The sequence below is a fragment of the Podarcis gaigeae genome (genome assembly GCF_964106915.1).
Source record: "Podarcis gaigeae genome assembly, chromosome: 7".
NCBI classification, from domain to species: Eukaryota; Metazoa; Chordata; class Lepidosauria; order Squamata; family Lacertidae; genus Podarcis; species Podarcis gaigeae.
The window spans coordinates 85,930,725-85,956,451 of NC_139683.1; the positions used below are offsets into that span (position 1 = coordinate 85,930,725).

General features: G+C 44.3%; 1 protein-coding gene across 2 annotated transcripts in view; it reads right to left on the reverse strand.

Annotated features, from left to right (window-relative positions):
* Positions 1 to 1,117: 1,117 nt before the first annotated feature.
* LOC310848906 (uncharacterized protein) overlaps positions 1,118 to 25,727 on the reverse strand; it is a 36,643-nt gene continuing 12,033 nt past the window's right edge. Inside the window, exons 3-4 of one of the 2 annotated variants that reach the window (XR_014566676.1) lie at positions 14,700 to 15,214; positions 13,213 to 14,492 (exon numbers count right to left, since the gene is read on the reverse strand). Coding sequence is in view for 1 of the 2 variants with exons in the window: in XM_083748502.1 (XP_083604628.1) it covers positions 1,157 to 1,172 (16 nt within the window). In the remaining variant the exon portion in view is untranslated. Of the gene's footprint in view, positions 1,173 to 13,212; positions 14,493 to 14,699; positions 15,215 to 25,727 lie in introns of those variants that run through there. The other variant, XM_083748502.1, reaches the window with a different exon arrangement.

Genomic DNA, 25,727 nt, shown 5'->3' on the forward strand with positions numbered 1-25,727 from the left:
AAAAAGCACACAGTAATGGAGAATTCAGAATGTACTGGTTTTTTGGGGGGGAGTCCGTTAATTTGAAATTCTCAAATCCAGGGAGAGATTCAGATGATGATTTCATAAGCACCCCTAATTCAAATGTGCTGGTGTCATTGGGGTTCCCATTGGCTGATCTTTGCTGGCTGACCATTGCATGGAGTAATTGCCCTCTGGTCCCCTAAACCCTCGCTGAAAACTGTGCCTAATTGTCATGTGGTATTTTGTGGCGCTCAAAAGGTGAGCTCCCACTGATGTTTCATGCATGCGTTTTCATCTTCAGAACCTTGTCTGCAGGCTGTTATGGCTCTGTTCCAAATTATACTTACAAAGTGATGCTAAATGATCTTCTTCTTAGCACATCTTAGCTAGCAACTGCCCCTGAAGGGCAGTTTGGTGTCTTAGCTTAAAACTGCTCCATTTAAATCCTTTTTACCCCTTTGGCTTAATTTTGGAACCCTTATTCTATGGCAACCAGCTCATAGCTGTCAACTTTTCCCTTTTCTTGCGAGGAATCCTATTTGGAATAAGGGAATTTCCCTTTAAAAAAGGGAAACATTGACAGCTATGAACCAGCTGCTAATAGCAAGTGCAAGTAATTCTTCTAATGTAATCTGCCCCTGTTTCTTCCTCACATAGCTACAGCTTTGCATACAGGGGGACAAATGTTTGGTCCTGTGTTGCTGCTTTTCTTTCACTAATAGTCAGGGTGAGGGAGAAGAAGCTAGGCTGGGACTGTGTCAGGGGGCTGGCCAAAGCTTACGCACAAAGAATCATTTGCATTGCAAACATTCAAATACTTTTGACATTTCTACGCACAACTGGAATGTGATGCTATAGGATTGTGGGATAGCATAGTTGGCATCTTTGGGGTCCCTGCCAACCCTGTGGTTTCCTATCCTCCCCTGAGTGGAGGGGAGAAGAAAGAAGCTTGAGGAACTGTCACCATCCAGCTCTCATAGTGGCCTCTCCCTCCCCCAAAAATGTCACCACAGCAGCTTTTGAAGGACCATCGTGCCCTGAGTGGAGGGGAGAAAAAAGAGGTGGATTTAAAATGGCACCCAGCATCTAAATATTGACAGAGATTGTTGCCCTTACCTCATGAACCCTCATGCCAAGCTTGGTGGCAATATCTCTAGAGGTGGCTGAACCTATACAAAAGAAAAAAGAAAACAGGGTGAAGTCACACCAAAGTCACATTTCAGTCTGCCATCTTGATTCAAAATGGCGAAGTGCATCCGAAGGTCAACAGCAACTGCTGCTCCCACCTCAGGAACCCTCATGCTGAATTTGGTGATGATAGCTGAAGAGGTAGACAAACCTATACAACAAACATACAGGTGGACAGACAAACCACTTTCAAAAACGTATTGTAGATTAGCCAGCTCCGTGCCAGCCTGCAACTCGACTAGTCCTATGGCCACATAACCTCATTGTTCCTGAGGTCAGCTTCTCAGGAAGGCCTGAAATGGGCAGATACTCTTAGGGGGAGGGGAAACCACTGGAATAAATAAAAGCATTTTAGCTGTCAAAGGAAGAGAGTTCTTACGTCCTCTCATAATTGTCCAAGGCCAGGTATCACAATCCAGGTCCGCAAGGGCAATTCCACAAGACCAAGCCAGTACAGCTGCCTTCATCCTGCTCTTTCACCCTGCTGACTGGAGCTTGAAAGCAAGCCTGTGGTGCCGTAAGACGGCTTTGACAGGGAGGGATCTTTGAGTTGATCTTTTTTGATTACAGGTCATTTAAAACTTTCTGCTTCACATCCACTGTTATTCAGCCCAGTTGTTGTGGCAGGAGCGGATTTGGTTATCACAGACACACAGAGGAAAAGGTTTCTGTGTTTTCCTGAGCACATTTTGTGCCATCAGAATGACTCAAGCTAAACTGCCAATCAAATGTGAATATTGGTTTAATTTAAGAACAGAAACAGTATTTAGGTAGCCTTTTTGTTTGGTGGGGGGAGGTATTCTTAAAGGGCAACAAATTGGCAATTATTTAGTTCATGATTTTTAAAATTTCATTTACAGAGTGCCATTTGCATCTTCTCATTAAGTCAACGAGGTGTTTGGGGCCATTCAAGTCGTATGCTGATGGACTTTGGTGTGGTGCTTATCGCTCTGTTTGTTATTATGTTACATATTTTTGTCTTTTTATACTGCAAATTGCTCTGAGATTCTTGGATGATGTGCATATATAAATTTAATAACTAATAATATGATGATGATGATGATAATTCAGGAGATTCATAGAAAAACACAGCAAATTTTGAAACCAGCTCTACAAGATCACGTCCCATTCAAAAATTGTGTGTCTCTGGAGTCAGACCAAGAGTGAGTCTTGGTGAGTCCTCCTTGTCATTGATACTGGTATCCCCCCAGGGAGTTCAAATACATTGCCAACCTCCTTCATTGAAAAGTTCAAGCTGTGTGTTTGCTTGCTTGTTATACTCATATTTATCTTTTGCCCACACCACTCAAGCTTATTAGGGCAGATGCACAGATATTCCTTGGTGATTTTGTTTGCCCCGTTCCGCCCTTTCTCTAGCTCTGTGAAGCCCTTTTCGAAATGGGAGGATCAGAAAAATCACTGCGTGTTAAGAGATTTGACTGCACCATGGATTTATGTAAGCAAATAGGATTAAAAAATGCAGAGAGGAAGGAAGCATGATTGCCACTTTGAGCTCCTTCGAGGGAAGGTGGAATATAAATAAATAAATTACTGGAAGTTTTATTTTATTTCATTTTTTTTCTTTCATTTTCCCAATCTTATATCCAGTCATCTACATTTCCACTTCAGTTTGCATTGGTGTTTTGCATCTGCATTTTAGTGTGAATTTCTCTTCATATAAACAACTCTGTATGCAGTTTTGCCTAATAAGCACATTTTTACAGGGCTTGTTTTCCACAATATTCATACTTTCCCTAATACAATGCAGTTTTGTATGTAACCTTCCACTGATATATCTCTTTTCTTCTTTTTTTCTTTTTTTTGCACACATTGCTTGATTTCAGAGCCACGTTGTAAAATTCAGAGAAGTGCAAATGTGGGGGAATGGTCTAAGTTCCTGTTCACATATTGGTTGAGGAATTGTGAATCAGGTGGATTCACCTTTAAATGTGAACCGAAGTGAACTTCTTCCCCATCTCTAGCTGTCAGCTACAATTCCAAATTCCAAACCAGCTTTTCTACTTAGGAGATATATACGTACATGTATTTTTGCTTAACCACATTCTGCATCACTTTTTACTTGTTGACTTTGAACCTAATTTGCCATTTTGTTGGAGAGATCCTACTGCAGATCTTCAAAATTCATTTTCATTTTCACCATTCTGAATAATCTGGTGTCAGCCACTTCACAGTCTTGACTGAAAATTATTTATGAACAAGTTAAATGGCACCAGTACCTCCCAATACAGATCCTAGGAGAACAGTAATTTTCACTTCTTTCCTTTGTGACAACTGCCAATTTCCTTTTAACCTCTATTTCTAGTTTAACTGGTTTATCCATAAGGGCACCCTGGAGAGCTTTGATCCTCTTCAGCTTCATTTCAATTAATATTCTCTCTCTCTCTCTCTCTCTCTCTCTCTCTCTCTCTCTCTCTCTCTCTCTCTTTCTCTCTCCACAAGTTTTATCTTTTGGATTCAAATGTTGTGAGCCTGATGGGTTTTCTGGGCAAGCTTCCACTTACAGATATGTTGCATTTGACAGCACTGTGATCACTGTTCCAAGTTTGGTTGGACAAGAACTTGAACCAAATCCTGGGCATCATCCAGGATTAAGTCCTGATAACACCACCCCATATCTTCATGTATAGAGCAGGAAGATCTGAAGGGGGCTTTTAAGTATATTCATCTTAAAAGTTTCCCCTAGGTTAGAAAGCCTGCTTCCATGTGGTTCCAGATCACAAGGAGACTTGTAAGTGTGTTTAGCCAAGTGCTTCAGGGCTTCTATTGTCAGCATTTAAATACCTATACACTGTATTCCTCTCCAAGCGTATTTTGTGTGTGAATTGTCTCCTACAGTGCTTTGGTCAGTCATGTTCTTCTTCTAATAATAATAATAATAATAATAATTTATTATTTATACCCCGCCCATCTGGCTGGGCCTCCCCAGCCACTCTGGGCGGTTTCCATAGAAACCAAAAATACAGTAAAATATCACACGTTAAAAACTTCCCTGAACAGGGCTGCCTTAAGATGTCTTCTGAATGTCAGGTAGTTGTTTATCGCTTTGACATTTGCTGGAAGGGCGTTCCACAGGGCGGGCACCACTACCAAGAAGGCCCTCTGCCTGGTTCCCTGTAACTTTGCTTCTCGCAATGAGGGAACCGCCAGAAGGCCCTCGGCGCAGGACCTCAGCATCCGGGCAGAATGATGGGGGTGGAGACACTCCTTCAGGTATACTGGACCGAGGCCATTTAGGGCTTTAAAGGTCAGCACCAACACTTTGAATTGTGCTCGGAAACGTACTGGGAGCCAATGTAGGTCTTTCAAGACCGGTGTTATATGGTCTCGGCGGCCGCCCCCAGTCACCACTCTAGCTGCCGCATTCTGGATTAGTTGTAGTTTCCGAGTCACCTTCAAAGGTAGCCCCACGTAGAGTGCATTGCAGTAGTCCAAGCGGGAGATAACCAGAGCATGCACCACTCTGGCGAGACAGTCCGCAGGCAGATAGGGTCTCAGCCTACGTACCAGATGAAGCTGGTAAACAGCTGCCCTGGACACAGATTTGACCTGTGCCTCCATGGACAGCTGTGAGTCCAAAATGACTCCCAGGCTGCGCACCTGGTCCTTCAGGGGCACAGTTACCTCATTCAGGACCAGGGAATCCTCCACACCTGCTCGCCTCCTGTCCCCCAAAAACAGTACTTCTGTCTTGTCAGGATTCAACCAGTACTTCTGTCTTGTCAGGATTCTACATGCTCAATGCCCAGTTAGATGACCATTTACAACCTGTTTTTCAGTAAGCAGAACTTTATTGACTGTGCTAACTCTGGACTGGTTTTTTTGCTGCTGCATCACACTGTGGACTCCTGTTAAGCTTGTGGTCCACTAAGACCCCTAGGTTACGCAAAAAGAGTTTGTATAACTCTTTCCAAAACCCATCTAAGCTAAGGGTTCAACGCCACTTGTGATAATGAATTCTCCATGTTAATTATTTCTTACCCCCAAATTTGTCCACTTCATTGTTCCCCTCTGACTCCAGGACATTTTTAATAACTTTGAAAAGACCCATCTGAAATACAATTACAGCCCTCCATTGCAAAACTCCCTTTAGGCTCTGCTTCTTGGTTTTACCTGGTTGTAGAGCTGTTAGCGGAACTGTCTGCTGCTGCTGCTGCTACTACAGAGTTTCTTTAGCAACTTTAGTCAGGGTCTTTTGTCATGAGCTTATTGCAAATCCAGTAATACAATAACCCCACCATACATTTAGTGACACCGAATAAGCAATTATGAGAAGGTAAGATTAGGCTTCCCTTTGCAGAAGCCACCCTGGTTCACGCCTTGAACACCTGAAACCACAAAGCTTTCAAAGGAGATGGGCATGAAATCCCCACATCCAACATCCCCAGGGGTCGGGGCGCTTCTTCAAGCCTTTCAACATTCATTATGGAGGTTTGAAGAGGGATTTCAGTTGAGCACATTTAGAAATCTCCTTGCCTTTGGAAAACATGCTGTATCAGGGTTAAACGTTTCAAGCAAATGGCCCTAGAAGCAAGCAACTGGGCATGTTCATCCAGTTCAGAAACCTCTTGCGGACCTTTGTGCCAAATGGTCTGAAGAGAGGTGCACACACACCTGGGGAGTTTGGGGGCAGGCCTTGGGTGCTCACCCCTGCCCTGTCCACATTTTACAGCCTTGCACATTGAGATTAATACCTAAATAAGGCTATTGTTCTGCACCGATCTTATCTAGGACAGGAGTTAGGATGATGAGCCTGTGACTCCCTAAATACTTTTTTTAAAAAAGTGCTACATTGGCTAGCTTCCAGGCTTCTGGTAAGAAGACTGGTTTTAGTGACAACATACATATTGTAGCTATTTGTTCAGCAGTTTCATATTTGAGTTAGGAACTCTCTGGTGAATGCCATCTGGCCCTGTATTTTTTTATATAAAAAACCCCCTTCACCCTTTGACACCCTCAACTCGATATGATTCTTCAGTTGCACCACCTGATGTGAGTATCTCTCTAGCATTTTCCACAGAGCAGGCGAATGCAAGGAATGCATTTGACTTCTTTGTAAATGCCTGTTTTCCTCCAGTCCTACTTTTACACCTTTAACATTAATGTTCTCAGTGCCTATTGAGTTGGTTTCGTGCTTCTGGTGCAATTAAAAGGGTTTTTTTATAATTCATTTTTATATCTGTAGATAGAGTTAGATATAGATTTATAAATAGTCATATGGTCTTCCTTTTTTTCTTGGCCTGCTTGATTATAAATATTTATTTTTGCAAAAAAATAGTTCTCTTCATTTTCTTTTGGCCAAGAAAAATGTGCACTTTTAAAGGTTAATTCTTGTGCTGTGCTATATAGCTTCTTTTGACTCTGTTATTTAACCACGCTGGCATTCTTTTGAACTTGTTCGTGCTGCTTCTATTCTGTAGCATACATTTTGTTTGGGCCACTCTTGCAGCTGTGAGTCTCTTTCCTGGGAGTAAGACCCACCAGGGGCGCCGACTTATAAAAAATATTGGGGGTGGGGGGCCCATACCGACTTATAAAAAATATTGGGGGGCCCAAGACCTCCAAACTGCTGCTGCTGGGGGAACGAAAGGGGTGAGCCCCAGGCTGCCCCGGCCTTAAGTGAACCTGTGAGGGCCCGCCCTTTGCGGCAGCCGATTGGCTGCCGCCGTGGGCGGTGAATATTAATGAGCTAGGGGGAATCCCCGCTTCTCGCGGGGCTGACGCCAGCCCCGCGAGATTGTTGATGGGTCGAGAGCCCGCAACCCCACGCCCTCTCTAGATCAGGAGTGGCTTTGTTTTAACTCATTACTGAATGTATTTTAAAAGGTAACTATCGTCAAACAAGGAAAATAAAAAATACCAACATAATTTTGTGATTTTACAAAGCATAATATAACTAATAATTTTCTTAAATTATTGGGGGGGCAACGAATTTTTGAGGGGGCTCGGGCCCCCTCAGGCCCCATGGAGTCGGCGCCTATGAGACCCACCAAACTTAATGAAATCTACTTTGTTCTGAGTAATGTATAGAACTAGCCATTGTAACCCTACCTTTTACTTTCTTGTTTACCAGTTGCCTAAATGTTGAAGGTTGTTGTTGTTGAAATACATAGGTACGGTTGTTGTGGATTCTATGAGCAATTTCCCATTCATAGAAATGTTGAATGTAGTTGTGTGGCTGCTGTTCTCTAGGGGACTGGCAATGTCAATCCTGTGCCAGTTCTGCTGCTGTTGGTCTTGATCATAGAATTGCAGAATTGGGACCCCAGGGGTCATCTAGTCCAACCCCCTGCAATGCAGGAATCTCAACCAAAGCATCTATGAGAAATGGATTAACTGCTTCAAAGCATCATACTTGACTGTAATTTGGGGCCCAGGAAGGAAATCTGTTTGTAGTAACAGTTTCTATGAATATTTCATTCTGCACTATATTTATGGGACTGGTGTGGGGATTGAAACCCTCACATCTAGTAGTAGCAATTGCTGCTGCTGTTTCCACTGCATTTTGTAATACAGTATTAAATAATCTGATAAGGTTGCCAAGAAGCTCAGCAATGCAACTGTTTAAGTATCCCCCTAACTGCTAGGCTCTAGCACCTTGACTCCAAATTGCCAAGCAGAGGGTGGAGATAACCATGCAAGGATTGATCACGGAAGAACACTCCCTAGCTATGCATACCAGGCATGAGATCTCTGAGATGGAAATGCTACCTGTTCTCCAACCTAATCAAGTCACCCCAGGCATATCCTAACCACTTAAGGCATCATTAAAGGCAGCCTAAAAATATTTCAAATAAACACATAAAGCCACTTTTCATTCCATCACAAAATCCTTAAAACTGAAAATCTCATTGGAGGAGAAGGCCAGTCAATCCCTTTGCTGCTTGGCTCTTGCAAGAATTTGAGTGGCTGTGAACACCAACCTCCAAAGGCACAAATAGCAACCTGTGTTTCTAAGAGAGAGAGAAACGGGCTTCAGGTACTGGGGGAGTGGAGTGATGGTGGTGGTTGCTACCCCAGAGTGCTCTCATCATTTCTTTAGGGCCTAAACTGCTTTGTCCTCTCATCATTGCCAGCGTAGACCACCTTTCTTCAAATAAAATGAATAACCATCCTGCATTCTGGATCCAGTCTTGTCTGAATCCAAGGCAGCTGAGAGGAGGTATGATTGTTGTTGTTGTTTAGTCATTCAGTCATGTCCGACTCTTCATGTCCCCATGGACCAGAGCATGCCAGGCCCTCCTGTCTTCCACTGCCTCCCGCAGTTTGGTCAAACTCATGTTTGTAGCTTCAAGAACACTATCCAACCATCTCGTCCTCTGTCGTCCCCTTCTCCTTGTGCCCTCCATCTTTCCCAACATCAGGGTCTTTTCCAGGGAGTCTTCTCTTTTCATGAGGTGGCCAAAGTACTGGAGCCTCAGCTTCAGGATCTGTCCTTCCAGTGAGCACTCAGGGCTGATTTCCTTCAGAATGGATAGGTTTGATCTTCTTGCAGTCCATATCTTCTTGCAGTCCATGGAGATATGATATCCATATTCAAATGAGACATGGAAGACGGTCACACCCAACCCAATGGATTCTGACTAAACTTCAGGAAGAACAGCAAGAGGTGTTTGACAGTGGAATGGAATCCTTTAGGAGGTGTTGGACTCTCCTTCATTGGAGGTTTTAAAGCAGAGGTTGGATGGCCATCTGTCATGGATGCTTTAGCTGAGATTCCTGCATTACAGGGGTTGGACTAGATGACCCTTGGGTCTCTTCCAGCTCTGTGATTCTATTAAGCAGCAAGAGGCAGAGTGTGGCTTCGTGGCTCAGCTCTATGGCCAAGAGCAACCTGTTACTCACTATGTCTTCTCCTCTTGGTTTTTTTACCACGGGTTGTTGCAGGCACAAATCTGAAAGTGGTTTTTGAGGGAGATCCTGGTGGCAAAGCTGAGAGCATCTGTGTCTCTTGGCAGGAACCCAATGCTTCCTTGGGCTTGACTTTGCTGGCCCTTTTGTTTTTCTTCACACAAACAGGTTTTCATCCGCCTGCACAGCTGCTACCTCCAGATGTTGTGGAGTGAAGAAAGCTGGTACATTGCCTGCAGCTGCTGCAGGTCTTGCTCTAATAGTCTGACTGCAACTTGTCATGGGCATTGCTCCAGAATGCCCATTGGTTTGAAGGCGTTCATCACACAATCCTAGATGACCAGGAGATCCCAGTCATTTATGCCATCAATGAAATCCACTTCAGGAGAAAGAAACCAATAGGATAAGAGGTGACAGTGAAAGGTGACTCTCCTCAAAACACATATTTAAATGAGTATTTTGAGGAATTTAAATGGTTGAGAACAGTACTGCAGCATTTGGAGCACTGCAGAATCTTGGAGATAGATTCTGAGATGTGGAACTGGTCATTTCATATAGCAATTCATAGAAATCAACATCCTCCAGAATTCCTGCTTATAAATGCTCCTATTAAGAACCCACAAATAATGAAGGCGGTTTGGTTTGATGGCTCCCAACTTCCCAGATTTTCTGGCGAGGAAGATGCCCACATCCTTTTCTCATTCCTCACTAGTATTGTCCCATTGGCATTCTGCCATTGTCCCCTGAGCATTGTTCCTGAGCCCTGTGAAGGAGAAGAGCAGGCTGCCAAAGGAGGAAGAGGGTGCACATGACCCGCCCACTGAAGGCATGGAAAGGTGAAGTCTTCCTGCAATGATATATGAGCAGTGAAGGAGCTAAATGCTGGCTCAGACCTTTGCTTCTGCAGTGTTTTGCAAAGAGATTATGGGAAAAGCTCTATTGATGGGGAAGAGGATGAGGACGAAGACAGCACACCAAGTCTCTGCTGACACCCACTTGGGCCTGAGAGCCACTGTCTAATCACTGCTTTCTGAGCATCCAAATAATTCATCTAGGGAGACAGTCTATTGGGAGGGAGATTCAGAAGCTAAGAGCTTGTCTTCCAGACAGTATCTCACTAAAAATTGCTCAGCGCATCCTCCCAAGACCTTCTGATACTGAGAGAAGTCCCCAAAGCGATCATATCTGATAACTGCAGTGACTGCACTCCCTGATGCTCCTTCCCCTTGTCCCAAGGTGACCAGGTGCAAAGGAAGTCTACAGAGCTGAGGCACACAGAGCAGCTGCGCTTGTCAAAGATCCCTCTACAAAGAAGGGCTGTTCTCCTAAGGGGTTTGGTGGCATCTTTAGCAAGATGCAAAAGACTGTTCTTGGGACAGGGCAGGGGGCAGTCCAGCTCATGTGGTTCAGACACCTTGCACCCAGGATCTTGCCTATTCAATCCACTTTTCTTTTTCATTAGCAACAGGCCTTTTTGGGTATTATAGTGCATGCCAGACTCATCTGTCTGAAGAGTTGCATGACCACAGACACCTGCTCCCGGCAGCCATTTTTGTCCAGCACCAGGGAACTAGAACAAGGATGCATGCTGCAAACTAGTAACCGTTCCACAACCATGAAGTCCAAATCCAGCAGGATAGAGTCCCTGCCCCGTTTCCTTAGCTCAAGGGGTGTGGGTAGAGCTCTACCTCAGTCTGGCTCGGTAGCTCTGTGGCTGAGGCAAAACTCTGAAAGGCAGTCTGGGTAGAAGCATCACAGGCAGAAACATCACTTCTAAATGGTGCTGAGATTAACATTCAGGAGCAAGTAATAAATCCATGCAAATGGCATCTGTTCTGTGCACACAAGCACACCTCGCACAGCGCAGATCGAAGCTCAGGTCCCTCGGGAGCCCCTGGGATATGAGTGTGCAGCAGCTTGCTGCAACCACGTCAGCTCTTTGCAGCGGCTGCTCATATCGAGCTAACAAGCTCCCAGCTGAACATGCCTAGCAAACACATGAGGCTGGAACTGGCTTCCTTCCCTGCCCCAGCAATGCCCCTTCTGCCTTATCCCGGAGAACTACAAAAAGAGGTGAGGGGAAAGGGAAGGGGGACATCTGTGGAGTCTGGATATGTAAGAGCAGGAAGGAAAGGGGTTGCGGAAACACTTGAATCTTTGCAGAATCTGTGCTTGGAGTCTTTGGTTAGTGTGTTCCATATCTGCCAGCATTAAGATAACCCTGCTTCCTCCTACCACGTGGCCTGAAAGGGCCAGCTGTGTAGCTGAGGCCAATGAATACAGCTGAGGATTGCTAGAGAGCACCATTCTGCTCCATTCTGTGTGTTCCCTTATGGGCTCTTTGACTCACACCCCACATTTTCTCTGGGAAAGTGAGCTTGAAAAAATCTAACAAAGTAAAGCCAAATTTGCAGAGTGCTGCTCCACATCAGAGAGCGTGTGTTGGGGACGCCTTCTCCCTTTTGGTTTCCTCACCCCTGCAACTGGCACAGAACTGCTACTCAAGAAGCTGTTATGTGTTTATGCGCACTCAGCTGCACATGCGCAACGCCTGCCTCAAACGTTCACACCATCTCAAAGCACCAAGTGAATGCCGCTTAAATATTCTCGTCTGATTGAAGCTGATTTGAGGGGGGGAATCATAAATGGTCAAGAAACTGCAGGATAGATGTGGACTGTTGTTAACACCACACGACTGCAGCTTCAAAAACAGCACTGAATGCGGAGTGAGCACTAACATGAACATGCTCATAAAGTTGAAGGGGACCATGTAAGCTGTCTAGCTGAACCCTCTGCTCAGTGCAGAAATCCAAAAGCTAGAGGATGCCCAACAGATGACAGTCCAAACTCTTGCTCACAGACATTCAGCAAGAGAGAGCCCAGTGCCACCTCTCTAGGTAATTGGTTCCAGCTGCTCCTACTTCTCCTAATGTTCAGCCAAACCGTGCCCTCCTCTACTTTCTGGAGCAATTCCAGCCAGTTGGGGAATATGCACAGAAGGAGCAGGCAGAAGGTAGATCTGCTGTTAATCTCTGAGTGAATTGCAATAGTCTCTAGCCATGCCACACCCTGGGCATCTTGCAAAGCCTGGCGTATTCAGCATTTTTGTATGGGAGCAAGATGTACTGCAATCCACAACAAGATGCTTCCTTCCTTGGCAAATTGTCAATTGTCAAGAGGGGGAATTCCTGACATTTCATTCCTGTTTGCATATTCTCCTCCCCTATTGAAGATCATTGAAAGAAGTTCCCCCACACTGCCTCTGCTTTCCATCCAGACTCCGCATGGCAGGCCCAAAAGGGAAGCCAAGGAACAGCCCAGGAAGGGGACTGAATACCACTATTATTGAGTATAAATAGCAAAGAACCTGGTCTGAAACAGCAATGGATTAAAAGAATCTATTCCTTCACAGTGAGAAAGTGGAGGTGCTGGTATTGTGCTAGTGAGTTTATGACAAGTTCAGTGCCAATGTCTAACAAGCTTTCTGAGCCAAGACAACTAAGGACTTTCTGAAAGAACTGCACTCCAGGAGGTTAGGCGAGGGGTGGAGGAATCCCTTTTATGTGAATGCCAAGCAATAACCCTTAGTAACATGTGAGCATCTCACCAGAAAACAGCCCTTGCAACCCAGAAAAGGCTGCTGGTAAATCACACCACTTTTCAAAAGTCATTTCCTGTGTGTCCTCTTCCTAGCACAGACCTTTTCAACTGAGGGTCCCTGAAATAACTGACTACCCCTCCAAAATATTGGCACATTTTCCAGATCCAAAAGACCAGCCCACCTGAAGGCATAGAAGCCAACTCCTAGGGGCCGAAGGGTCTTTGCCCCCCTAAAATATTTGAGGGGGCCACCCCCCAAAGCTGATGGGCAATGCCATTCAAATGGTTTGTGTGCACCACATCATGTGATCGATTATGCAGAGTGGGGCTCCTTTTGATTCTATCTCTCAGGAATGCCTTTGGAACAAACTATAATCTATGGGGATTGATATGCATAATGGCGCTATATTCTGGTACATCTCTGTGAGTTATAGTGAATGGAGGGCACCTATCTGACACTGTACCTGTTACAAACGGAGTAAGACAAGGATATTTACTTGCTCGCCTTCTCTTCAATTTATTTATAAATGATGTAGTTGAATTTCTAAGAGGTGAGCACTATTTTCTGGTAAAAATCGGAAATCAGAAATATTCAGTCCCCCTTTACACAGATGATGAAAATTCGCAAAAACATCACTGCTGACATGGATTGCCATACATCCAGATTTCCCTGTACATTTGGCCAATTTCCACCCAGACACTGCTTCCAACTACAGTATTCCGGATTTGTCTGGGAAATTCCGGACATATGGCAACCCTAAGATCTGCCAACCGAACAAATTGTATGCTTTTTTATTCCATTGTTTCCATCCCTGCCAAGATATCTGGTAGACCTGCCAAAATGAGGGTAGTCTTTACTCAGGCAAGACTAAATGTTCTTCTGTTAGCAGATTGGATGGGCCGATATAAAGGATTTCCTAAGAAGGACAGAGTTTGCACGTGCAACTCTCTGTCTATAGAAGACATAACTCATGTATTCCTTGAATGCCCTTTTTATAATGATCTTAGAAACAATTGCATCCATCCATTGTTAAGATTGCAGAAGAGAAGGGCATCTCTTGCAAAGACCTGTTTTTTGCTGTCCGTTGTGGAGAGGTATATATCCTTTTGAACATCCAGATTTCTTGCAAAGGCTTTACAGATTTGTGTAATAAAACTTAAAGGGGGAATGGGAAATGATTTATCCTGTAAAGGTGGAGGAGTAGAAATGTAAACCACTATTCATAGTTGTATTATTATTTTCATGTGTGTAATGGCTGTTCGCCAGGCACAATAAATTGAACTGACTGACTCCCCCCCCCCCTTTAGACCTGCCAGATTTCAGAGGGATGAGGCAAAGACGCGTCACCTCCAGAGGGAATTACAAATGAGGTACATAGTCCATAAGCTCCCCTTTGATGTGCAGCTGATTTCAACAAATTGTTCTTCTTCAACTTGCAACTTTCGTGAAATATATAAACATTTAATAATAATGTTTTAAATGATAGCATTTATTAAATCAGGTTTCCTCAACCTCGGCCCTCCAGATGTTTTTGGCCTACAACTCCCATGATCCCTAGCTAGCAGCACCAGTGGTCAGGGATGACGGGAATTGTAGTCTCAAAACATCTAGAGGGCCGAGGTTGAGGAAGCCTGTATTAAATAATAGCATTTGAGAGGAAGCCTTATGCTGCCACCACTGGCAACTGAGCCCTGATGGGGCGTCTTCAGTCACGGTTCCCCGCGTGTGGAATGCCTTCCCTGCTGAGGCATGTCTGACTCATTTATGCTCAGGAAGGATTTTAGAACATTCCTGCTTACCCAGGCATTTGATGGCTGCAAGACGTGACAACCTTGGAATGAAACAAAAAAAAATTCCTTCCACTAGCACCTTAAAGACCAACTAAGTGAGTTCTTGGTATGAGCTTTCGTGTGCATGCACACTTCTTCAGAAGTGACTTAGTTGCTGACTTAGTTGGTCTTTAAGGTGCTACTGAAATGAATTTTTTATTTGTTTTGACTATGGCAGACCAACACGGCTACCTATCTGTAACTGGAACCTTGGAATGATTAGCTGTGTGAAGATATGTGACTGTCTGGAAATGTCTTCAGGTTTTCAAATTCTTTTAATTGTTTTTTTTTAATTGTATTGTTTGTGTTCCTGTTTGCAACTCTGGACTCCCTTGAGGCAAAGGCCAGGACAGAAATAATAATAATAATAATAATAATAATAATAATAATAGAAATAATAATAATAATAATAATAATAATAATAATAATAGAAATAATAATAATAGAAACCAGGCAGCCAGAAATATACGGTACTTAAAGGGAACCAAAAGAAGCTATAAAGGGCACCAATCAATCATCCAGTTTTTCAAAACAGACAAGGAATCAAGGGAGCAGATGTGACAAGTTTGTGCCAGGTCCAGGGAAATGATGCTTGGGTACTGGCTGATCAGAGAGACTGTGAGGGGTGGGTGAATCAGTCTGTTTCTGTGTCACTTTCATACGTGTTGACTCATAGATCCTCTCTGTTCCATTGGTGCATTAATCTTCAATTTTTTAAAAAAATCTGCACAAAGAACAAGATTCAAATAGTATTTTAGCTGTGTATTTCAAAAGAAAAAGTACATTGCAAAATATATTTTCTTTTAAAATGAGCATTTTAATGCATTTTGATACTTCTTTGAGTCAGGAATTGCATTACAACATTTGGGAAATGTGATAGCCAGTAGATAACTAGGGGTATGATCCTCTGCACCTGGGAATAAGTCCAGACAGTTGAAGCCATTGGAGCTCACTGCTGAGTGCAGGTGCACAATCACTTTTGATGCATACATCAGCCTGGGAGGCAAAGGCCAGACCGGTCCATATTGGGGTTCACAATTTCTCAAGCTTTGCTAGTGACTACAGTGGGACAGGAATTCATCATGCGAAAGGCTGGGCTGGATGAATCCCAAGCTGGAATTAAGATCACCGGAAGAAATATCAACAACCTCAGATATGCAGATGACACAACCTTGATGGCAGAAAGTGAGGAGGAATTAAGGAACCTTTTATTGAGGGTGAAAGAGGAGAGCACAAAATATGGTCTGAAGCTCAACATCAAAAAAATGAAGATCATGGCCACTGGTCCAATCACCTCCTGGCAAATAGAAGGGGAAGAAATGGAGGCAATGAGAGATTTTACTTTTGGGGCTCCATGATCACTGCAGATGGTGACAGCAGTCACGAAATTAAAAGACGCCTGCTCCTTGGGAGAAAGGTGATGGCAAACCTAGACAGCATCTTAAAAAGCAGAGACATCACCTTGCCAACAAAGGTCCGTATAGTTGAAGCCATAGTTTTCCCAGTGGTGATGTATGGAAGTGAGAGCTGGACCATAAAGAAGGCTGATCGCCGAAGAATTGATGCTTTTGAATTATGGTGCTAGAGGAGACTCTTTAGAGTCCCATGGACTGCAAGAAGATCAAACCTCTCCATTCTGAAGGAAATCAGCCCTGAGTGCTCACTGGAAGGACAGATCCTGAAGCTGAGGCTCCAATACTTTGGCCACCTCATGAGAAGAGAAGACTCCCTGGAAAAGACCCTGATGCTGGGAAAGATGGAGGGCACAAGGAGAAGGGGACGACAGAGGACGAGATGGTGGGACAGTGTTCTCAAAGCTACCATCATGAGTTTGACCTAACTGCTGGAGGCAGTGGATGACAGGAGTGCCTGGCGTGCTCTGGTCCATGGGGTCACGAAGAGTCGGACACGACTAAACGACTAAACAACAACAACAACAGTGGGACAGAAAGAACAGACCTCTGTATTGTAGGCAGTGATAGCTACACAATACTAACTCACAACTTCAATCCAACTAGGCTAGAAAACTGGCTGTGGAGTAAGTGGGAATGTGAACATCTGAAACAGCTGCCGTGCATGCGCAGATGAGAGCTTCATGAATAGGATTCAGTGGGGCGGGGGAGTATCAGAGAAACCCCAAAAGGTCTTTATAAATTGAGTGAGGACATCCCTGCCCTCTCTTTGCTGTGAGCAATGCCATGCAAATGCAGCTTCAAATGCAGCAGGGGGAAATGACCTTGCTGCTTTTTCAGCGGCTAATGTGAGCATCCCCAGAGGCTCGGCGACTCCAAGGCCAGGGTGGACAGTTCCAGGGCAAGGTTGGCAGGTAGCTGCTTGCAAATGAAGGCCTCCGTGCCGGATTCCGTGCGCCACAAGGCTTTATTTCCTGGTGACAAGGCAGGTCATACGCAGCGAGCAAGTCAGAGTTATGTATGCTTATTATGTGCCACGGAGAGGGAAGGGGTCCATGTGCACAGATGTTTAGCCAGCAGGGCACTGGCACTGCCACACCAGCTAATTAGACACCCTGCCAGTCCTTAATGAGAACAAACGAGGGGCCAGCCAGCATGGGGAAAAGCTAGAGTGTATAGACAACAGCCTGAGCTACTATTTAGCAAGCAATCAGAATGTAAGGCAGACAAAAGTTCCTTGTGGCACATGTTGAGCTGGGCAGGGAGCTGGCAATGATGACAGGATGAGCAAGGAGAGAAGAGTGAGCCTGGGATCAGCTTGTGGATCATTGTAATGTGTGGAGATAGTTTTCATTCAAGCCTTGGCATTAACCATGCTGAAATTTCTGCTCAGCTCCAGTAACTCAGGGCTCAGTCTCTCACTTCAATAAAATCCCATTTCCCTAATGTGTGCCCACATTCCCCAGCAAGCCTCAAAGGCTGACCCTCGTCCAGTTTCTTTCCTGCTGGCTTTCCTGTCACTTCTTCTTCCACCCACAGACCTTTTCAAGCATGACTTGGACGGGGAAGCAGGAGTGGGGCTGTGCTTTGAGCCTCGTCCCTGACGCTGCGTTTCATTCCTCCAATGTTTGTCGGTTGAGTGCAGTAAAAGGTAGTATTTAGATAGTATTTGGGGTCTGAAGGGAAATGCAAGCTGCAGAACTGTGCCAGACAGGAAATTCCTGGGTTGCCTTATGCCAGCCATGGCCAAACTTGGCCCTCCAGCTGTTTTGGGACTACAGTTCCCATCATCCCTGACCACTGGTCCTGTTAGCTAGGGATGATGGGAGTTGTAGTCACAAAACATCTGGAGGGCCAATTATGGCCATGCCTGTCTTATGCAAAGCAGTGTGGTCAGCAAGCTAAGTCCTGAGCCATTATGGGCCACTGGCAGTGCAAAAGAACTGTCCTTTCCACCCCCATGTCCCACTCTGAAGAGTGGACAGAAGAACTGGTAGGTGATGGGGGAGGGGGCTTGATGTCACAGGAAATACTGTCCTTTTTGAAATCTAAAGTTGTTCTGGAAACCTGAAGGAGGGAGGAGGCAGAACCATCTTGACGCTTGCTAGACTAGGCTGCCTTGAGAGACTGGGAGCCATGACTGAGCACTGCTTTGAACCTCAGCTTGCTGAGGCTATGAGAGGGGCAATGATCGGCATTCTTGGGGCATAATGTTCTGCGCCGCCTCCAATGGAGACTTCTAGGTGCATATGCTGGAAATGTAAAGACAACAAAGGTACATTTTTGCACATGTGGTGGACCTGTAAAAAAGGGAAAGGCTTCTGGGAACAGATATATAGTGAATTAAAAAAGATGTTTCAGATTTCATTAAAAAAAACAGAAGCCTTTTTGCTTGGAATAATGGGGAAAGAAATACCAAAAACTTTAAAGAAATTATTTATGTATGCTACAACAGCTGCTAGAATATTATGCGTCCAGAAGTGGAAAGAAGAATGTGTACCAACTAAGGAAGCCTGGATAATTAAGATGATAGACTATGCTGAAATGGCAAAACTTACTGTGAAGATCAGGCACCAAGATGAGAAGAAACTCGAGCAGATTGGATTAAATTTATTGATTATGTTAAAGAACACTGTAAATATGTTAAAACATTAGCAGGATTGGTGTAGCATTTATGAAGTAATTGGATATCTACGTTAAAAATAATGAAATGAAAATTAAGTGGAAAAATTAATTATATGCAAGCGGATAAAGTAAAAACTTTTGGAAACTGGGGAAGGAGGGAGGGAAGGGGAAGTCAAACAAGAGAATTTGATATTTTGAAAATATCGGAAAAATAAGAGAGATTGGGTCCTCCCATAAAGAGGGCACGTATTGCGGTGAGACCTAGCAACCAAACCCTGTGTTGTGGGTGGGTAAGATTGGATAGCCACAACACCCAATTGGTAGGTCCCTTGTTGCAGGGTTTAATCAGACCAATGGGACACAGGCTAAACGGATCAAGGGACCTATATATACCTATGCACGTGACCTAGAGCGTCTTCTTTCGGTGCGTGCATCGGAACACCCGTCCCCCGCTTTGTGCTTGGACCTTACTATGCCATTGTGTGTCGTCTGTCATTGGGACAGGGGCACGGCAGGAATTTTCCCCACTTGGCTGATTGGCTGGTGCAATTTGGGTTTCACCTGCCGTGTAGCAAATCGCCACAACTTGTAAGGTTGCAGATAGGCTCTGGTTCAGGTGATAGGGATGGGAGAAAAACTCTCACCATCCCTATGTGAAGGGTATTCCATTAAAGGAATCCAGGGACTCGATGGTTTGGTCAACCCCTGAGAAGGGGTGCCCGGTGCCCTGGGTCAGCGCTACCTGCGAAGGTGCAGGTAGCTAGTCGAACCAGAGCCTATGTAACCACTTACTTGCTGTAATCAATAAAGTTGTGACTTCAATTCTTCCAAAAACCAAACCAAAATTTGAGTCTTGTCTGAATTTATTTAAGGGGGAGGTTTAAAGGTCTGAACACGGAGAGAGAGAGAGAGAGAGAGAGAGAGAGAGAGAGAGAGAGAGAGAATTCCAGATGTAAATATGTGTTAATAAGCCACATTTCTTAAAGACACTAACCTCTGCTGTGCCTTGATCTTCCCAACAGAAACATGACCCTGGCTGAGTGCCTGGGACCCCCTGGAATCTTTCTAATGCCCAGCAGACACTGAGGGTGGAACACAATCTTGGTAACAATATATTGGTGTTTAAATTCCCCATTTAAGTGAATGAATTAAATTGGGGCAAGTGACATCACCGCATGTAGGTGAGCAGTATTGTTTGTGTGACAGAGTGACTGTAGTGACAGGAGGCTGTGTGCAAGGATGGAGAGAGCTGGGTGACGTGGGAAGGGACACCCTTGGGAAGTGCTTGTGGGGAGGGATGTTTGTGAAGTTTTGTGGGATGGTGTGTGTCTCTTGCCTAGGGAAGATTGCTCCAAGATTGCTTGGACCCATCTCAATGGCCAAGGAAGGAGTTCAACCTAGTTTACAGTCGGCACTTTCCACATTTCAAGGTAAGTTGGTATGTGGGGAATGATACATGTGAAAGTAAGTCCTGTTGGGTGCTGCAGTTAACAAATTTTACACACTTCAAAATACAAATGATTTTTAAAATTATGTTTATTGGCATGTTTTGTGATGCAAATTAGACTTCAAGGTAGATTTGTGTCCAATGTCAGATAGGACCATGGTAAAGGAATAGGCATCCCCAAGAGGGATTGTGTAATTTGGTGGATTGCTCAAAACACAAGGAAATTCTCTATTTTAAAAAGCACCCTTGATTTAAGAGAATCGTTAAGGTACTTACACATTCAGTCACGCTCCCCAAAGCATGGAAATTGTAAATTAAGGTGCCCACAATTTTTGCGCCATATTAAAACAAGCACATTCTTTTGTCTCTATATTGTGCTCACTTGCAGCTGAGCCTCCACGCACCTTGCACACTTTCCATTGGTCTTTCAGCCCCAATCTGTTCCCTCTGCAGGTTGCAGGCAACAGTGCAGCTTGGGTCAATGATTCATTCTACCCTTTCGGAATTTTTATATATATATATATATATATATATATATATATATATATATATATATATATTTTAAAAAAAGGTTACAGAAAAACAAGAAAAAACAAATGAAGAAAAAATATAAGTAAAAAACAGACAAAACAATACAAAAACGATAAGAAAAAGAAAACAGTACATAAAAACCCTTTACTTGCTTTCATTCACTTACTTCCTTGACCTCCTCACACCTCCCATTTTTGTATTCTAGTTCAATTAGATATTTCAGCAAATCTTTTCCATCTTAATATACTGTAATTTAATTTCTCTTCTTCCATCAATTCATTTTTACTTAATCCTTTATATCTTTTCTGCTAAATCCACCTAGTTTTATTCCAACATCTTTCTAACATTCCTTAATTTTATAATATTTCTGTAAATAAACTTTAAATTTCTTCCACTCTTCTTCCACCGACTCTTCTCCTTGGTCTCGGATTCTGCCAGTCATCTCAGCCAGTTCCATGTAGTTTGGAAATTTTTTTTTAGTGATGATGATATGTATTTAGGGCAATGCCATGTTTAACAAATTGCAGCTTTCTATATGTTGTGGAAGTAAGCCCAATTTTTGGTATCCTCATGAGTGGCTGGCTCTTTTTAAAAAATAATCTGAATATACTGTGTTGAATCAGTGGCTTCCCAAAGACACAGTGCAGCCATGTGTCCTTTGCAGGGTTGGTGTTGGCTACTGTTTACTAGTTCTATAATGGCATGATTGCACATGCAGGTTGCTTCCACACCAGAGCCCTTTGTCCATGGAGGCATGGGTCAATTCTGTATCCAGGGCAGCTGTTTACCAGCTCCATCTGGTACACAGGCTGAGACCCTCCCTGCCCACAGACTCTCTCGCCAGAGTGGTGCATGCTCTAGTTATCTCCCGATTGGACTACTGCAATGCAATACGTGGAGCTACCTTTGAGGGTGACCCGGAAACTACAACTAATCCAGAATGCGGCAGCTAGACTGGTGACTGGGGGCGGCCGCCGAGACCATATAACACCGGTCTTGAAAGACCTACATTGGCTCCCAGTATGTTTCCAAGCACAATTCAAAGTGTTGGTGATGACCTTTAAAGCCCTAAATGGCCTCAGCCCAGTATACCTGAAGGAGCGTCTCCACTCCCACCGAGGGCCTTCTGGCGGTTCCCTCACTGCGAAAAGCAAAGCTACAGGGAACCAAGCAGAGGGCCTTCTTGGTAGTGGCACCCACCCTGTGGAACGCCCTCCCATCAGATGTCAAAGAGATTAACAACTACCTGACATTTAGAAAACATCTGAAGGCAGCCCTGTTTAGGGAAGTTTTTAATGTGTGACATTTTAATGTATTTTTAATCTTAGTTGGAAGCCACCCAGAGTGGCTGGGGAAACCCAGCCAGGTGGGCAGGGTACAAATAAATTGTTGTTGTTGTTGTTGTTGTTGTTGTTGTTGTTGTTGTTGTTGTCCCAGGCTATCATTGCTTCTACATAGTTAGCTGGGGAAAGAATTAAAGTGAAGTGCTATGAGCAATGCCCTTTCTTGTGCCCAGGGTCCTTCTTATAATGTTTACTTGCCACAAGTCCCATTTAGTAAAGGTCCTTTCCAATCTCAGTTAAAAGTTTCCTGTGTGCTGTCTACTTTAGTGCCAATTGTAGTGGGTGGATGCAGTCTGATTTAGGAGTGAGCCCCACTGAAAATAGTAGGACTTACTTCTGAGTAAACATATGTAGGATTGCACTGCACATTGCCCCTTGAATAGACTCTCTTAATTGTCTCAGGAACAGTTTTCTGTTCTCGAGGTGGGGAGGAGGGAGATTTTCAGGGCTGCTTTGCTTGCATTATTCTTTTTTAAAATGCAATGAAATTAATAATGAAGGCTTCCCCACTTTGAAAGCAGAAAGCTGACACTGTGGTAATTAAAGGAGTGTGTTCAAGGAGCAATTAAGAAGCCATTCATCACTTCAGCCACTATCTTCAGGACATAATAAAATGGACAGGACTTGCAAACAGGAAGCTTTGAATCAAATGCACTTGAGCCCTTAAATCTCAACAACACTTTGCCTGTCCACAGTGAGCTGGCTGGTGTTGCAAATGCATTTTGTTTTAAAGAAGTTGCAACGAACTGGATCTGAAAATTTAACTGAAAGACAATGCAGAGGGCATTGAGCAGCAACATTTGACAGCCGTGTTGTCTGGATTCTGTGTAAAAGTGGATGAACAAAGGATAGCAATATCAGAGAGAAGACCTTGCATGGAAGCAACCCATGAAAATCAGAAACTGAGAAAGGATTTTGTCACACACACTGCAAGACCTTAGTGTGATGCAGTGGAGAAAGGGATAATGTGATATTTGAAAGATAAACCAGGGGATATGGAGCTGGAACAGGGACATAGCATTCAATCTCTATGCAGTTGAAATACATCCCTAGGAACAGTTCTGGTGCCCCCTTTTGAAAAGGACATTGATAAATTAGAGAGAACTCAGAAGGGAGCTACAAGGGATCTGATGGGCTGAAAATCCCCTCCCTTTTACATTGCAGACTTACGAAATAAATTCTATTGGCTTTAAATCCAAGCGAATCTAAGAACTTGATCATGATCTTTCAGGGGAAAAACAATTCAGTGATGGACAGCTTGTTACTCTAGCAAGAAAAAGATGCGATAAGATCCAGCAGCTGGAAGTAGGAGTTAGAAAGTTCAAGCTGGAAATAAAGCAAGGGTAATTAGCCACCGAAACAACTTGACTAGGGATTTGGTAGAGTCTCCGTCACCTGATAATAAATCAAGATTTTGTGTCTCTATCTAAGGAATATACACTGTAGCTCAGCCTCAGCAATATTTGATTTACTACTGGTTGGGCTCCTGGTTTTTTCTTTCCTTTTCGTTCAGCTATCAGGGTAGCAAATGGAACATTTGGTTCTACCCAAGATGGAGCTAAAGGCTACCCCATGTACGGTTGCGATGATAGATTCAGTGGTATATTCAGGTTACTTCTTCCTTTCTCGATATGACATAAATGCTTTACTGAAAATACAGGGGGAAATTCATGGTTCTGAAGCAAAGCCAGAGAAAGCTGAGGTCAATTCCAACTAAGTATGGGGGGAAAGAGATTCTCTTCCAATGTTAACTACAGAGAAGGTTTTATATACAACTTCCTGTTCATGTGTGTCAAGTGAAGTGGATAAGCTGCACCGGCTTAAGCTTTGTGTTTTCTCAAATGTTGACTGGGTTTCCCAGCCCTCAAAAGGATATGAGATTAGTTGAGAATACAACAAGTGAGTTGAAGGATAAAGGTAAAGGGTAAAGGAACCACTGAGCATTAGGTCCAGCCACGGACGACTCTGGGGTAGCAGGGCTCATCTCTCTTTACTGGCCGAGGGAGCTGGGGTACAGCTTCTGGGTCATGTGGCCAGCATGACTAAGCCACTTCTGGCAAACCAAAGCAGTGCACAGAAATGCCATTTATCTTCCTTCCAGAGTGGTACCTATTTATCTACTTGTACTTTGACGTGCTTTCAAACTGCTAGGTTGGCAGGAGCTGGGACCGAGCAATGGGAGCTCACCCCATTGCGGGTATTTGAACCACTGACCTTCTGATGGGCAAGCCCTAGGCTCTGTGGTTTAACCCAAAGTGCCACCCACATCCCTCGAGTTGAAGGATACTGAAGGATAAACCTAGTTAGCCATATAAAATTTAAGAAGGGAAACTAAAGCGCAGGCACACCCACACCCAATGCTAGGTTACCTAACTATTGCGTCCACAAATCATGGTGCAATGGGGCACCTCTATCTGACCAAGAGAGAGGAAGCATAGAGGACTTTGCAGGAAAGAGGGGGGCTTTTGCAGGCATTTACTTGGGCAGTATCTCCATAACTCCGGCAGCGTCAGCTCCCGGTCCTAGTGCTGCTTCCACCTGCCACCAGTGAGCAGTAAGCAAGCTGTGCACTCTGGCAACTCAGATGTTTGTGATAAAAGTGTGCAGAAGGTCCCTTTGCCAGCTGTGACTTCAGCTTTTTCCCTGGCTGCCTGGAACAGAGATGGTACCACGTTCCTGCTGAACACAGTGTGCCCTGGCTTCACCAGGTGCTTGAATTGGATGGCTGACCCCAGCTGCCACTAGTTTCCCAAGCACCACCACTGGCCTGGCACTGCAGTGGCAGAGGCTGCTTCTCCCTGGAGAGTCCAGTGGGGCCTTGTGATTCCTTTTGCCCATGCTGATGCTGCTCCTTCCTGAGCAGTCTGAGAGAGGAAGATGGTGGGCCCCACTCTGCCTGCCTCCCCTTACAGTGGCACTGACTTACACAGAAGTCTTAGCCTTAGGTGATACATCATGCCTGAGCTGTTGAGGTGCCAAGTCATCTTAGCACAACTGATATCCCTCTTTCCTCTGCACTGGGGATGGATCATGAGTCATGAGTATTTCCTCACTTCTGAAGTGGAAGCTGCTCTCCTGCTCTCCTCCCAGTGCTCACAGGGGGAGGTGGGAGAACAGAATCAGGACACAAGCCGTCAATCTCAATATTCTCCTCCCTCTCTCCGCTCTCTCCGCTTGCCAGGAACTGCAGCCAGAGGCATCTGCCTGAATGGCAGGGAGAAAGTCTGCATGGTTTATGTTCCTCCAACCCAAGCTTACATCTCCCCAATGCTCTTGCTCTTCCTTACCCTAGAGAATGCCTCTCCAAAAAACCCACAACCCACCTCTCCCAAGTGTCTGCTTGCATGCCATGGGAAACCTCCACAGGCACCAATGAAAGTTTCCTTTGAATTGCAGCAACGGAAAAGAATCAGTGTGGTTGAGTTGTTAAGATGTTGGACTATGGGCTCATCCACTCTTCCGCTTGTCCAGTCACTTTCACCTGGGAAACCTCACTGCTTACTACTGTAGTTCCAGTTACAGATAGGTAGCCGTGTTGGTCTGCCATAGTCAAAACAAAATAAAAAATTCCTTCCAGTAGCACCTTAAAGACCAACTAAGTTAGTTCTTGGTATGAGCTTTCGTGTGCATGCACACTTCTTCAGATACACATATCTGAAGAATACAGATACAGATATCTGAAGAATACAGATACACATATCTTCAGATATACATAATATACAGATATACATAGATATACAGAATACAGATACACATATCTTCAGATACACATATCTGAAGAATACAGATACAGATATCTGAAGAAGTGTGCATGCACACGAAAGCTCATACCAAGAACTGACTTAGTTGGTCTTTAAGGTGCTACTGGAAGGAATTTTT